Source organism: Poecilia latipinna, unplaced genomic scaffold, assembly GCF_001443285.1.
Source record: "Poecilia latipinna isolate Pla-1442-1.1 unplaced genomic scaffold, P_latipinna-1.0 Scaffold1632, whole genome shotgun sequence".
NCBI classification, from domain to species: Eukaryota; Metazoa; Chordata; class Actinopteri; order Cyprinodontiformes; family Poeciliidae; genus Poecilia; species Poecilia latipinna.
This window is the reverse complement of record NW_015114248.1, coordinates 112,311-126,742: the sequence shown is the minus strand read 5'-3', so window position 1 is coordinate 126,742 and position 14,432 is coordinate 112,311. Positions and strand designations below refer to the sequence as shown.

Sequence of the window (14,432 nt, the reverse complement as noted above, 5' to 3'; positions counted from 1 at the left end):
TTTTTTCTAATAAAAAAATGGGCGGCTTCTTCAAAAAAAAAAAAAAAAATAAAAAAAAAAAAAAAAAAAAAAAAATATATATATATATATATATATATATATATATATATATATATATATATATATATATATATTTATTTATTTTTTTATTTTTTTTACACATCTTTACCAAAGGTGAGATTGCTACGGTACACATTTTGAAAAGCTGAGAAAGATGAAACCCTGAAATGTTTTCTGAAAATTATTATCTGGAGTTTAGGCACACACATCTCATCCACGCCTTTTTTTTATATATATATCTAATGGATTCTGAATAAAACATGAAGCCGGTTATATCAGACATTAGGTGGCATGTGCTTTCTATCATAACTTTGTCCCCAAGCTGCTGAACATTAATCACACATGAACAGATATTGGGCTCATGTCACATTAACTAGCATCCACAAAAATTAAAGAAAGCCCTTAAGAGAACCCACGACTCTGATGAGATTGTTGATGAAAAGGGAAACAGAAATGGAGTTTGCAGCAAACGAGGGACACGGAAGCCACAAAAAACCAAAACAAAACTAATGAAACAACGAGCTGCAAACGTGACAAACACGCACACTCGAAAAGTAGAAATGAAATTGCCTTGACCTCTACCTGCCAGGCTCCCAGGCCTTTGCAGGGTTGCGTTGGCGTAGAGCTCGTGGGAGATCTTGTAGCTGTCGGCTCCGATGTGATGCAGCATGCGCTTGGTGGGCGACAGGGTGGCGTAGCTTCCCACGGCCGAGCTGAGCTGGTGGATGGGCGATGAGATGTGGTTCCCACCGGGGGAGGTGGCCATGGGGAGCGGGGAGGAGGAACCGGCCGCCATGTTGATGGGCGATGAAGTGCTGCAGGGCAGGGAGGAGCAGGTGTTTTATTGTTAGGTAGGGTACCTATCTTAGCTATTTTCAGTTTCTTAGAGATGTTTTATGTGTAGAGGAAGCACAAAGATGTAATTCTATGGAAACGTCTGAAACAGGAGTGTCCAAAGTGCGGTCCAGGGGCCATTTGGGCCCCTACACTGATTTTGTGCGTCTCCCAACTGCAGTTCAAAAGTGATACATATTTGGCTCGTCGATGCAGATGGAAACTTTTAATTTGTAATCAGGGTAAAAATTGTCACAAACAATTTTCTTACAGAGGAAAATGTAAAGTGCAACACAAAGTATTAGTCTCTTAACCAAGTTTTAACAAAAGGTAAAAGCAAGTTTATCCACTGAGACGCCAACTCTGCTGCTCCCACATCAGCTTTTGTTCATTAAATGTCACTAATCATAGTAGAGGTTTTTGAAAAAAGTGACCCAGATCTTGTTCCTATTGCTGAAAACAAATGTATTCAATTGAGCCCAAAAGAAACTCAAAACCAGATGCTTTCATTTAAATACAGTAAAAATGCTCAATCTGCAGCATCACTATAGGGCCACTGCAGAAAAAACTGTTGTAAATTTCTGCCAAAAAAAAAACCTCTCAATCTTTTTATGTAATCTCAGAAATGTTCTAGAAATAAAAAACATTTGCTAGAAGAAAAATCTCATTTTTAGATTAACATCAGAAATTTTCTACAAAACACTTGGATATTTCTAAATTTCAAATGTCGAAAATTTTCTTGAAAAATTCTACGTTTTCTAAAAAATGCATGATATTAATCACAACATTTCTGAGTTTTTAGCAAATATTTAATCCTTTTTTTCTATCTACAAACACTCGAATGCACCGTCATAAAAATCCCAGTCAAGTTTTGGATGTACAGTAAATATATTCCTACAGGCTGGTGATGTTGACTGAAAGAGACAGGATGCACCTTTAACAGTTCTGTCTGTCATCTGGTTTTTTACATAAAAAGTAACAACGCCGTGGTTTTAGAAGAGCCAATAACCTGGAAATTAAAATTTTAATCCGCCACACTGTTATATTACAGTTTTGAAGCGTGTTTTAAACTCCTTCACATTGTTCCGGCTGACGGCTCTCTTGTTTGGGCCACGTTTCCACACAATTAGCTTTGCACAACAGCTTGTTAGGATGTGGAAACATGTTATTTAACTCAAACTCATTTGCATGGCCAGGTCGTGGTAGATTTTAGTGTTGGAAAAGCAAATCACAAGACATAATCAAAGCGGCATCCTGACAAAGCTGCCTGTGTGTCATTTTTATTTCCTCAACAAAATTAAATTACAGAACAAGACATGGGCTGCTTGCTGCTGTCAAGGTACGCTGTAAAAAAAAAAAAAAAACCGCTGTAAAAAAAATCAAAACAAATATGTATTTATGGCTGCTGGTACTTTACTGTAAAATAGAATTTTTTTTTTTTTTTACAGTGTATACCAAATTTATAAGAAGTTATCGTTCTAAAACTACTGGAAAAGTTTGGTAGCTAAAGAAAAATCCCTGGACAACAACAGGGAAAGCCGTGTTGTAAACGAAGCAGCTCTAATGAACTTCAACCGACCTGTAGGACTTTGCAAGTCGGCTCGGTGACTGTTTGGGTGAAGACACTCTCTGCAGCGTGGCGTAGCTAGGCATGTCTGCTGAGCCCAGGCGCTGCAGCTTGGTGGGGGATCCCACCGCCTGCAGAGGGGAGCTGACGCGCTGCAGTCCAGGAAAAAAAAACATAAAATAAAATCATTTGGACATCATTAAGACGGAATGCTAGTCAACTTCAAAAGGTTTCCATTTTCTAATGATTTTTTTTCTCGATACGTGAATGTAAATAAACAAAAATCTCGAGACAAAATCTCTGATGAGGAGCAGAGAGTAAACATGAAGAGCTGAACTGATGGAAGGATTTGACTTTTACAAAAGCAGCCGTGAGCAAAACGTCTCCAAACCAGGTTCACTCATCATTTTATTTAGCAAAGATGTTTGCTAAAAAAAAAGAAGAAAAACACATAGCACCAGACCGAGCACTGATCGATCATTATCTACACAGGATTAGTTCTTTAGACACAATTAAAATAACAATATGTGCACATACAACAGTGGGCGCAAACCTATCTATTTCAGTTCAAACGCAAAGAAAACTTGACTATTTTCATGCAAAAACAGTAAACGGTAAACTCGTTTTTTTCTGCAAATCTTCAGCCAAGAAGTTTCTGTACTATGTGTGATCTGGGAGACTTGACTACACTACAGCGAATCAAAATACTTCCATTTTACGCAATCATAACAACAAAGTGACGTTTTATTGAAGCATCCGACCAAACACTTAATTACTGTTTCTTTTTCTTTGTCTGAACTTTCAAAATGAGATCAGATAATGTTGGTAAATAATGACACTAATATGTATTCTGTTGCTTTTGTTACATTACAGCCTAAAAGGCCTAAACACTACATAATGCTAAAAAAAAAATAAAACATTGCTTATGAGGCTTAGTAATTACACCATAAAATTGTCTATTGTTCCGTCTATTGTCACTCTGAACAACTAATTATCAAAAGTTTAATTTTACATATCAGGATTTGGTGAGGAAAGACATTTGGGCTCAATCTCTGTGTTTAACATTTATACATTTTCCATAAAGCAAAGTTATGTTGTGAATAATAGCACGAGCCTGGACCGTCTAACAGAATCCGGTCCAATCCATCCGCAAAAACAGAACTGAAACTGAAAACCGCTCCAAGAACCAGAAAATCACAAATACAATTAGGCTTCTGGTTGTAATGGGGGAAAAAACAAACAAAAAAAAACATGCTATATGAATTCATTTTGCAGTTCTCTGTAATTAAAAACTGTTTCCTAAAAATGAGCAATGCCAAAAAAATAAAAAAAATAAAATATAAAAGTCAGCTTTGACTTGATAGTTTTACAACATTTATCCCCATGTTGGATTTGTTCTCTCAGTTATAAACATATAGGTGTTTATTGACCTGCAACCTCTGCAAAAAAACAAACAAACAAAAAAACAAACAAACAGGCAGCTGCAGAGTTTCCAGAACCTCGTTTTTCAACCGTAAGGGACGATTATTCGATGGTCCTTCAATACACAACTTCAACGTAACCATCACTGAGTACCTGAGCAGGCAAAGTGGCACAGGAGTAATACATGGACGGTCCGGCAGGTGCGGCTCCGCCATCGGTGGACATGTGTAAGGCGCTGCCGAGGACCTGCTGGGCAAACGAGTCTCTCTGGGACTGAGAGGGCGAGTCGGTGGCCACCAACTGGGCGGCTGCACGGCTGGACGTCACCTGGACAGGTGGGGGGTGAGGGGAGAGGAAAGGAAAACCCGGGTTGAGCGAGAGCGTCAGCGGTGGGTCGGGAGGAGAGAGTAAGAAACATTCACCTGGTTGTAGCTGTGAACGGCGCCTCCGACCTGCCCGCCGCGCGCCGCCACCGTTTCCCCGAGCGTCAGCCCTTGGTTGCTATGGTAACCAGCAGCTGCATAGGCATCCTGGCTGTTGAGCTGCAAAGCGCTTTGAGAGAGCAGTCCTTGTCCTGTTAGGAAATTGAAAGGGAGGACTTAAAACGGCCAAAAGCGAAAGCATGGCGTCACGTAGAGAGTGGGGGGAAAAAAGGAGAACTTTATCATTATTTCTTTAATAATCAATCCACCGTATTGTTTTGCTTCTTTGAGTGTGTGGTGGCTAGTAGAAACCTGATGCAAACATGTTAAATCTTAAGATATTCTGCAAAAAAAATAAAATAAAAAAGTACGTCAAGTGCTCGTTCTGTCAGGAAAGACAGAGAAACCCTCCTGCACCTTTCGTCAGAGGGAGAGGTCAGGATCGGACGACAACGAAACGACGACCGACAACGGAGCCGCCGAGGAAAGGAGAGTGAGAAGCACGTTAGCGAGGAGTGACACCAGGTTACGTCACCGACTGGAACAAACGTCTGTCGAAAAGCCACCTCAAACCTCCGTCTCACTTCTGCCAAATCGTTTTTATGTAACTATTTTCAGATTCTGCTCTCTCTCTCTGGCAGCAGTCGGTCTTTGTGGAAAGACTTATTCTCTCTGCGGCCTTGAAGGCATTTTGCAACCTAGTTTACATCCCACGTGTTACACAACATACTGCTTTATTTATTTATTTATTTATTTTTGCAAATGTTTGAAAAAGCGGCAGGTTTGTAACTTGCCTTGAAGTTAAACGATGAGAGAAGGACAGAGAGTGCAGGCTGACAGCTGAGGTACGAATCGCTAAAGTTCCACATTTTCTAGTTTTAAGAGACAAATTTGCTTTTTCTCTACTTCTCTGGCTTCTTCTTAGCGTTTTCCTCTCATGCTCTGTGACCCTTGAACCTCTCTCCCTTCCTGCTCGCTCTCCTACCTGGCTTTTGTTTTGCACACTGCAATGCAAAAGGAGAATTTCACAATGTAGGAATTGATTATATTCCCCCAAAATCTTCAGATTTTTTTTTTGTTTGTTTTTGGTAGAGTTCTGTTTCCTTGCACTACTGTAGCATTTTTAAATGGTGAAATTGTGCTGACCAAGATTAATTGCCTTGAACTGAAGGAGTCTGATGAGCGACTTTTTGGGGAAGGTAAAGCAATTAACCTAAAGCTTTCGGAGACAAACGCAAGCGCCCCATCACGGCTACAGCGACATGCAAATTTAAATCATCTGCAAACCATGCCGACCTTTACGGGAGCTCAAAACTAGACATTTATAAGTCTGAGGCAGGCGTGTTCAAACGTCCGGAAAGGAAGACAACGATTTAAAAAAAAAAAAAAAAAAAAAGGCTTGTAGGCAGGAAGGCAAAGACAAACTATTCTTGTAGAAAAATGTTCCATCTTAACCCCTTTTGATTCTTTTCCTTACATTTTGTACTAGAATTACAAGACAAAACAAATCAATCATGCAAAAAATGTTCATAATGCCGAGGTAAAATTAGACAAACTGGTCCACGATTCAGAAGAACGTTCAAAAAATGCATATCAAACGTTCTGACGACGGCATTTAGATAGAATGTTTACCATCTTAAAATTCGCCGATGATTTTATCCTAAGAGTGTCGGTCATTTTCAAATGTTCTCAACCGAGACAAAAACCTGTTGAATTACAACAGGAGGCCCAAAGTCGGTCCTGGAGGGCCGGCATCCTGCATGTTTTAGTTCTCTCCCTGGTTTAACACACCTGGATCAAATGATGGCTCATTAGAAGGCCTACGAGGAACATTGACCTGCTGAAAAGGTTGTTACTAGCACCAGGGAGAGAACTAAAATGTGCAGGACGCCGGCCCTCGAGGACCGATCAGGCATTACTGTAAGTGATGCAGCTGCAACATATTAGCATTCAATGGACAAAATCACTATTCCACTAATCCAGTTCTCGAGTCAGTGTGGACATTTAAAGTTTTGTCCCTCACCTTTCTGTTCGTCTTTGACGTAATGTAACATGACTAGTTTCTACCTTTAAAAATTCTGAACTATTCCTTTAACACCTAAAGCTAAAATTTCTAACCCCACTGTTGTAAAAATGCAGTCGAGGGAATCAGTCTACATCAATAATATTTATTGATGATATTGATGATTGATTTTTTTGTTTGTATTTTTAAATTTTTTTTTTAAATCATAACCGTCAGCACCGGCAGGTAAGTCGTCAGATGAGCGTTTTGTAAGAAAACATGCAGAAGAAACACAGCAGCCTGAGCATAACAGCACCAAAACGACGCTTGGCTGCTAATTTTAGACACCGCTTCGTTTGAATTTCAGAAGCTCTTGAAGTGTCATGAGTTGAATCGTTTCGTTTTTTTTTGGGTTTTTTTGCTTTTTTTTGGTGGGGGAGAGAGTTGTGAATGCGCCAACAAAGTACATGCAAATGTGAGCGCACACACTGAGAAAACCACATCAACAAAGCGCACTCTCAAGCTGTGCCAGAGCTGCAAAGTTGGAATGTGCACTGATGGTTCCATTCAGTGTAAAGTTGGAAGTTAAATGAATAATTTTGAGGTGAACCAGAGACTGGGAGCCTTATGAGTACATGCCAAAAAAAAAAAATGCTCAGACGTTAAAATACTCACTAATTTTTTTTTAGAAATTCCAACATTAATCCACTTTTGCTGATAAAAGCACTAATCTGCCCTATAAACAGGCCTAATCACAGATGTAAAACTCATTTCTTTTTCTTTTTTTTGATGCATCGTAGCAAAAATGTTGGCTAAGCACCGGTGTCCCCAGTGGCTGCATTAATGCATGCAGTGAGCAGCAGTGCAGATGCAGTATGGTTCGGTCCTGGTGCTGCTTGTTGGGAAACGGCCCACGTCACTGCAACACCGACTTTCTGCGTCCATCGTGAAATCCTGAGCATTTTTCACTTGGAGAACTTTTTGAGCTGTCCTCTTTGACAGAAGTCCAAAGAAAATGGAAAATAAATAATTAGGTATGCAGGATATTATGGGCATGGTATCGGCCGATATTAGCTGTAAAATTTAATACATCGACCATTCTGTCAAAAATAACTCACCGAAATAAAAACCTTTGTTTTTATATGACAAACCGTTGACATTGATGCCTGCAGCACAACATCATAAGAGACTGTTAAGTATTAAAGCACGAATGATGAGCTTTTCACTTGTTGCTCGTGAACAGGTTGAGTTTAGTTTTGTAACGATTTACACATTTTTAAGTTTCAGTGTTGTCATCGTCTTAGAGAGCAAATGTCTAATAAATTTGGCATTAAACCTAATGAAAGTTGGAAGTGTTGCATCATCTTCAGCCTCCTTTTCAGGCTAAATTGGTAACAGGCTAAATTGGTAACAGGCTAAATTGACAACAAGAATGTGATTTATTTCCACAGTAGAGAAAACCATATAGGTTGAGTAAGTAGGTATAGGAAAAAATATCAGTATTGGTATCGGCAATCGGTCAAATGAGTTTAGCGTATCGGCCTATTGGATATTGAACAAAAATCCAATATTGTGTGTAAAAAGAAAACGATACATCAAACCCTGAAAAAGCACATGAAGACACAAAGAGTCTTTGCATGTTTGCAATGATTAAAGAACAGGATCGGAGCGCGGCGGTTAGCATCCGCTGACAGATTAAATCAGCTGCCTAGGGCAAAAAGGAGTCTCTCTAGATAAAGAAGGCTGGAAAATAAAGCTTGACCGCAGTGAAGAAACAAAAAAAAAAGAAAAAATTGCTTTAGAAGGAAGAGAGTGACTGAGCAGACGGTGATGGCGCACTCTTCAAAACGTGATCTTAACCTCCGGGGTCCAGGTAGCTCGAGTTGACTCGGTCAAGAGCGACGCGTCTCATCAAAGCCGCACGCACAAAAGAACGACAGAAAGTTGAGCGTGCAGAAATCGCAAAGCCAACGGAGAACTTTGCACTCCAGGCTTGTTTTTACATGGATTCACGTTCACGCGTATTTGCACACAAGCCCAAAGCCGGCGGTTATTTTCCCCGAGTTTTCTTTTCTTTTTTTCTTTTTTTTTCTGTTTATTTGTCACTTAAGGTGCGCTTTGTATGGCTCGGGGAGCCTTTTGGGAATCAAAAAAAAAAAAAGAAAGCTTCATAAATGCATTATCACTCAGATGGCAAACACAGAAGGCTTCACTGAATCCATTTGAGAAACTGGCATGCACCGCTGAAGCCAAATGCCCTCCATCTTCACGTCTTAGCAGTTTTATTTATTTTTTTATTTTTTTTGCCATTCATCCACAGGTTATATTAGAATTAAGTGAGTACACGCTCACAGATGGCTCATGCCTTGTGATCTCACGCATTAGCACACAGCACATCTGCGTGCACCTGAAGCATGTAATCGTGTAGATATTCTGACCCGGATAGACCTGCTCATTTTCTTCCATTCCTTTTTTCTCTCTCTCTCTCTCTCTCACACACAAAAAGGCAGAGTGGTTTTCTTCGTGACCGGAGTCGTCAATCAACGCATTTTAATATTTCATCCGTTTTCTATTTCAGACAGATATTCTAGATGGCCGTCTCAGGATGTGCTGAGTCGGGAACGCAAGCATTAAAAAAAAAAAGTGGATCCCAAATGGGTGAATGCAGAGGAGACGCGCAGATTAACATGCACACTGGCTAACAGCAGCGGCGTGAAGGCTGAAGACGCTCTCTGTAGTCGGCCCACTGATCCGCTCAGCAGCGTGAGACAGAAACTCTGCTGACGCCCCTCTCCTGTGTGCAGGGTTCAGTAGAAACCAGCTACATTTACTGAATTACATTTACTCGAGTAACGCTTTTGAAAAAATTTACTTTTTACTATGCTGTACTTTCTATTGTGAAGTGTCGCTACTCTTACTTGAGTAAAATTTCCCAGCTTCTATCTTTTGTCTTTAATGGACATTTGATTTGTTAAGGTAAGAAACTATGTTTTCTAGTCTAATATTGGCAGCTAGTAGAGCTGACTGCACATACAGTAAAAAAAAAACCTGAAATCACTTTGTATTTGTTTAAAAACGACAGTCACTTCCCGTTTGATGAATAATATTAACTCGTCATAGCGAAGCACCACCAGCTAAAACTGGTTTAAATAAAAAACAAAAAAAAAAACACAGCAACCAGAAATCGACCTCAGGATTCTGATCAGGCCTGAAGTGAGCAGATGTAAAATAAAACATTCCTGTTCAGAACCATGTAAACAAAACGTATAGATGAGCGTTTGATCATGAGCCTCGGTTGGTGCAGCTTGTTTGCTGTTGAAGGAAAATTAGCACTTTAAAAACCTGAAAACTTGCACCTCATTTCAGAGAAAACTTTGACAAACTGCTCAGGCACATTTGCATCGTTGGTGCAAATGAAGCAAATAACCAACATTTTAGCTCGACTTTGCTTTTTTTCCCTCCCCATCCATTCTCCATCTTTCTGTCCGGTCTGTACCTTCGCTCTCCCTCATCCGTCTTCTTCTGGGATAAATCAGGTGGTGAGTTACATAACTGTTATGTGAACATTATAAATATCAAGCAGATTTTCTGGTACCAGTATTTGGTTCATGATGATGTACGTATCTAATGGCAACCACTGCATGCAGGACTGTACACCTGTCTGTGGTGCCTTCAGTGCAATTCCCACTGTTAGTGTGCACACACACACGTCTTTTTTTCCCCAGAGCTTGTGCAGAGTACAGTAGCCACATATTTGTGTGTTTGCCTCTCCTCTCTGCAAACAGCAGGCCAGCTGACATCTCAGCGAGGATGGATTAGCATATCAAGCTACTGGCACAGCGCTGCGTGTCTTCTGACAGTTACCTCACCCCCACAGGGGTCGAGTGTAGCGAAGACACGGGTATCATCTCCAGGACCGAGCGCGGGGAGATCACAGCAGAGTGGGAAGGCGCAGGGAGCGGATCGGGATCTCTGTGAGCGCGTCTGTTTTCATGACACCGCTGCGTGGCGGATTTAAAAACGACCCGTGTTTTTAAGGCCCCCCTGAGCCTGCTGGCAATTTCTAACGCGGCTTTGCTCAGCTGCAGTGTATCAAGCCACCAGAGTACAGCGAAGTGTGTGAAAATTGCAAATAAAATGGATGATGAAAGTTTTTTTTTTTTTTTTTTATCTTTCTGGCTAAAAAAGACAGATGACCGTTTCCTGTTTTCAAGGTGTTAGGATTGCCAAAATTATTTCTATTAGCTCAATGTGAGAATTAGCGGTGCATCGATTGCAGTTTTCTGGCTGATCGTCGATTACTGAGATTTAAAAAGCCTGACCTGTCGATTCCGATTTTGGCTGATATAAATTTTTTTGTCCAAAATGTCGCTAAATGTAGGAAGAAAGTCAGTGAGTTGGTATGTGGAGACATGACCTGGTGCGCTGGCCTGTCAGTCAAAGCTTTCACACAGGAGAGCAGAAGAGGACGGTGGCTGATTTTCAGACCTTTGCTGAGGTAGACCAGATCGTAAGCATCGGCCGACCACAGATCTACCAACACTAAGGAAATCGGCTGGCAGATAAATCGATGCATATTAAGGAATTATTAGCTTAAAAAAACAAGCTCTTCTGTCTCACTTAACAGTTACCTAGGAGTTAGTTTTGTCTTATTTCAAGTGTATTAATATATTTGGACTATAAATTAGAGCAGAAGTACTTGGAAATATTTGGTTTTTGCAGTGCAAAACATTTATCTTACTGTCTCCTGTAGAAGCGTCCTGCGAGTCCAAGATGCCGGATTCTTGAAGCGACCTGATGCACGAGTCTACGAGCTCCAGGCCGGTCGTCAGCTCCTCCTCTATGTCCTTCTGTCCATCTACATGCGCACAAAACAGTGAATAGACAATGAGTGATCTGTCTTCATCTATGTTCTAAAGGTGCATGATTACAGCAGCCCTCCTGGATTTAACCTGAGTGTACTCGCATGTTTTTCATCTAGTGTGGGTTCAAAAGCCATGAAATCCCAGGTTATGTTCCCAAAAAAAAAATCTTAAGGTTTTAGTAACAACTAGACATTAATTTAATAACCGTGGGTATAACAATAAATAACCGACTGATAATTTGAGACAAAAAAAATAAAGAAAATCAGAAACATTTGGATGAAAACACAGAAAAGTCATATTAATGTTAAAAACTTGTCCAAAATAGTGTAATAATACAGCAGCTTCAATTAACTTTTCAAGTTTACAACTAGGCAACGTGTTGAAGACTTCATATTTCTTTCTTTCTTTTTTATTTTGGCTCTATTGCAAACAAGGTTTCTATAAAGTAAAAAAACAACATTTAAAAACAGATGTAGGGCGTATTTTTGAGAATGCATTCACACAAGTGTTAATTTTAAAGAGCTTTTCAAAAAATTTTCAATTCAAAATATCTTAGACCTTTCTCTCAAGCAGAGTTGAGGCGGTGAAATTGAATATTTTTGCTTCATTAAAAACACCTGACATGAATGTGGTTTGAAAAAAAAAAAAAAAAACTTAATAAAAAAAAATAGCAAAGTCAAAGTGATTGGTTGTCATGGCAAATTCTTGATGGTTATTCAAGGTTGACAAAACCAGCTATGAAGCTTAGTGGGTAATTACTTTTTCCCATAACCGTTACTGTTTTGGATAACTCTTTTTCCTTAGTAAATGTAATCACCATTTGACTAAGTTTGTATTTTCAAATGTTATCTTTGTCTGACGTTAAAATGTTGCTTGATCATCTGCCTTGAAGTTTGACAAAAAAGCAAAAACTGAAGAAATCTGTAAGAGGGGCGGGGCAGTAAAAACTTTCTCTTAACACTGCCATCATTAGCCCTATGGGTTAAGGGTAAAAATCTGATCATTTATCAGCAAATCTAATGGGGCTGAGGTCCGCGTTGTACCGAGATACAAGCCGTTTGTCTGTCAGACAGCGGCTGATGGCACGGCCAGTGTTTTCCAGTTAGAGACGGCTGCCAAGGAAGATAAAAGCTCACAAATGAGTCTTAGCGGCAGCATTAATCTCTTACGGAGATGGAAGGAGAACGTTAATAGTAGCGGCCTTAGTGGGAGGATTTAGGAGGCCTATTTTATTGACTTCAAGTGATGCCTTTGCAGACCGAAGCCTCTGCCGCTTTTGGAAAAAAAAAAAAAAAAAACACTTTCAAGACTGACTGCGATGTTTCATTGAATTGAGGCAACGCAGATTTATTTGTAAGCAAAGTACTTTAAAGGGAGAGAAACAAAATGGAGCACGGATAAAGAAAGTTACGTTAAAAACAAAGCAGTCATATATTACAGTAAAATTGAAGCCGTACAGAAAGAGGAATTAAAAATCTAATTGGAAACAAAAGAACCAAGATACGATACAGCGAGAGAAAAGATCTGATACGATACAATACGACAGTAAAATAATTTTTGACCTTTATGCTACAGTAAACAGTCATGGTTTTAGTTGTCATTTGAAATTTCTGCACATTTCAGTGTTTGGCTTCCAGAATGTATTTTCAACTACAAACTTTTAGTTCCTTATAGATAAAAATAAGATACAGATATTAAAATATAATTTTAAAAAATGAGACCTTGAGGAACTCCTCGGGATCTCTGCTAACGAAGTGGTGTGGTGTAAAACCTGACAGAGCATTCAAGATGATTTTTTATGATTTAAAAAACATTTGATTTGCACAACTAAAAGCATAAAAAGCAGCAGCAGGTCGTGGATTTTAGCTTTATTAAGCTTAATAAGTGTACAGATGATCAGAAATGTCATAATGACTTTATCCAAACAAATGGTATATATGTATTTTTTTCAACTTTTCAATGATTTGTGAGCGATGACATGATTACAGATGGGTTTATTGTGGAGCAAACTGAGCTGAGTGGTCAGGCCAGATCACAGCAGGCCGGACAGTGAAAGCCTTCACCACAAAATCTCTGGGATCGTTGTGTTAGCCACCTCTTTGTTGGCAGAGGTCACCCAGTGTGCACTCAGCCAATCAATCTGCTCTCCACATCCTATAGATCTGAGCAAGGCTAACAAAGAGGCAGGAGGACTGACCCAAGTGTCAAAGCATGTTTCTTTCTTCTTTTTTTTTTCCCCTTTTCCAACTAAAACACTGTCAGAAAAGTGGTCAAGCCCGGTGAGGTGTTTTCATTTGACTTTTAAATGATCTGGAGGCCCATTGATTCTGTCTGCCACTCGGGTGACGCACGCCCCATGCGAATAAGGGCTGGGGATTATATGCTGAGTTTTACAAGAGGTGAAATGCAGGACAAAAATGTAGGATTGAAAAACATAGATTGCAACATTTTAGATTACCTTGGTTGTTCCAGCGAAACTTCTCATCTGCTGAGCTGCAAGATACAAACAATAAAGACAAAACCGGGTTAGAAATGTGCTAAACTTTAATTGCTGTTGCACCGGATGTCAGTGTGATATCTGCACTGAGATTCTGCAGTATTTAGCTCAGGTATGCAGCCTTTTTAAATAGCCTGTTTTCATTCAAATCCAATAGAACTACACTGAAATTCACTAGGAATACAGGGTTTCCCCCAGTGTATTATAAGCCTGGCAGCCCGCCATGCTTTACTAGCCCCACCGCCAGGCTAAGCGTTGCTTGTTTACGAAAAATTGCTTCTTTTTTTTTAAAGCCAGGCTGCAAGCATCTCTTTTGCTCTGAGCACTTCACTAGCAGAGCAGATTTATTCCTAAATGATAGGTTTATGCATTTAAACCCGACAGCGCGCGAGCCAATCACACAGCTGGTGCCTCTGCGCTTTGCCTCACGCGCTGCCGCCTCCTTTCACTCAAACTGGACACAGGCTGACCTGTACGGATATTTACATAAACCTACTGTGAGGAATTATGATCCTTTGGAGAACTCTAGGTAAGAGTTTAAAACCCGCCGCGTTAGCTCTGGTGGCGCAGCTCAATGTGAACTGCAAGAATAACTTGTAGCGAATTCAGAGATGCGCGTTGTGGAGCGGTGAGAATTATTTATCTTTGTGAACGAACAATTATATGCGCCGTTTACATCTCAACATGCTGCCCAGCTGTGGCTCTGTGTCTGTCTTCCCTGTAAAGTTTATGTCTGTGGTCCCGATTGGCCGGAGTGTTTGTG

The 14,432-nt window shown here is 40.0% G+C and overlaps 1 protein-coding gene across 6 annotated transcripts in view; it reads right to left on the bottom strand.

Moving 5' to 3' along the window:
• Window positions 1-14,432, bottom strand: part of LOC106964173 (catenin delta-2-like) — a 94,816-nt gene that overhangs the window by 20,529 nt on the left and 59,855 nt on the right. For 4 of the 6 annotated variants that reach the window (XM_015059518.1, XM_015059520.1, XM_015059522.1 and 1 more), the window contains exons 3-8: window positions 13,631-13,665; window positions 11,049-11,165; window positions 4,306-4,457; window positions 4,037-4,210; window positions 2,474-2,613; window positions 637-875 (exon numbers count right to left, since the gene is read on the bottom strand). In XM_015059518.1, coding sequence (XP_014915004.1) covers window positions 637-875; window positions 2,474-2,613; window positions 4,037-4,210; window positions 4,306-4,457; window positions 11,049-11,165; window positions 13,631-13,665 — 857 coding nt within the window. The remainder of the gene's footprint in view (window positions 1-636; window positions 876-2,473; window positions 2,614-4,036; window positions 4,211-4,305; window positions 4,458-11,048; window positions 11,166-13,630; window positions 13,666-14,432) is intronic. The other 2 variants (XM_015059519.1, XM_015059523.1) reach the window with 1 other exon arrangement.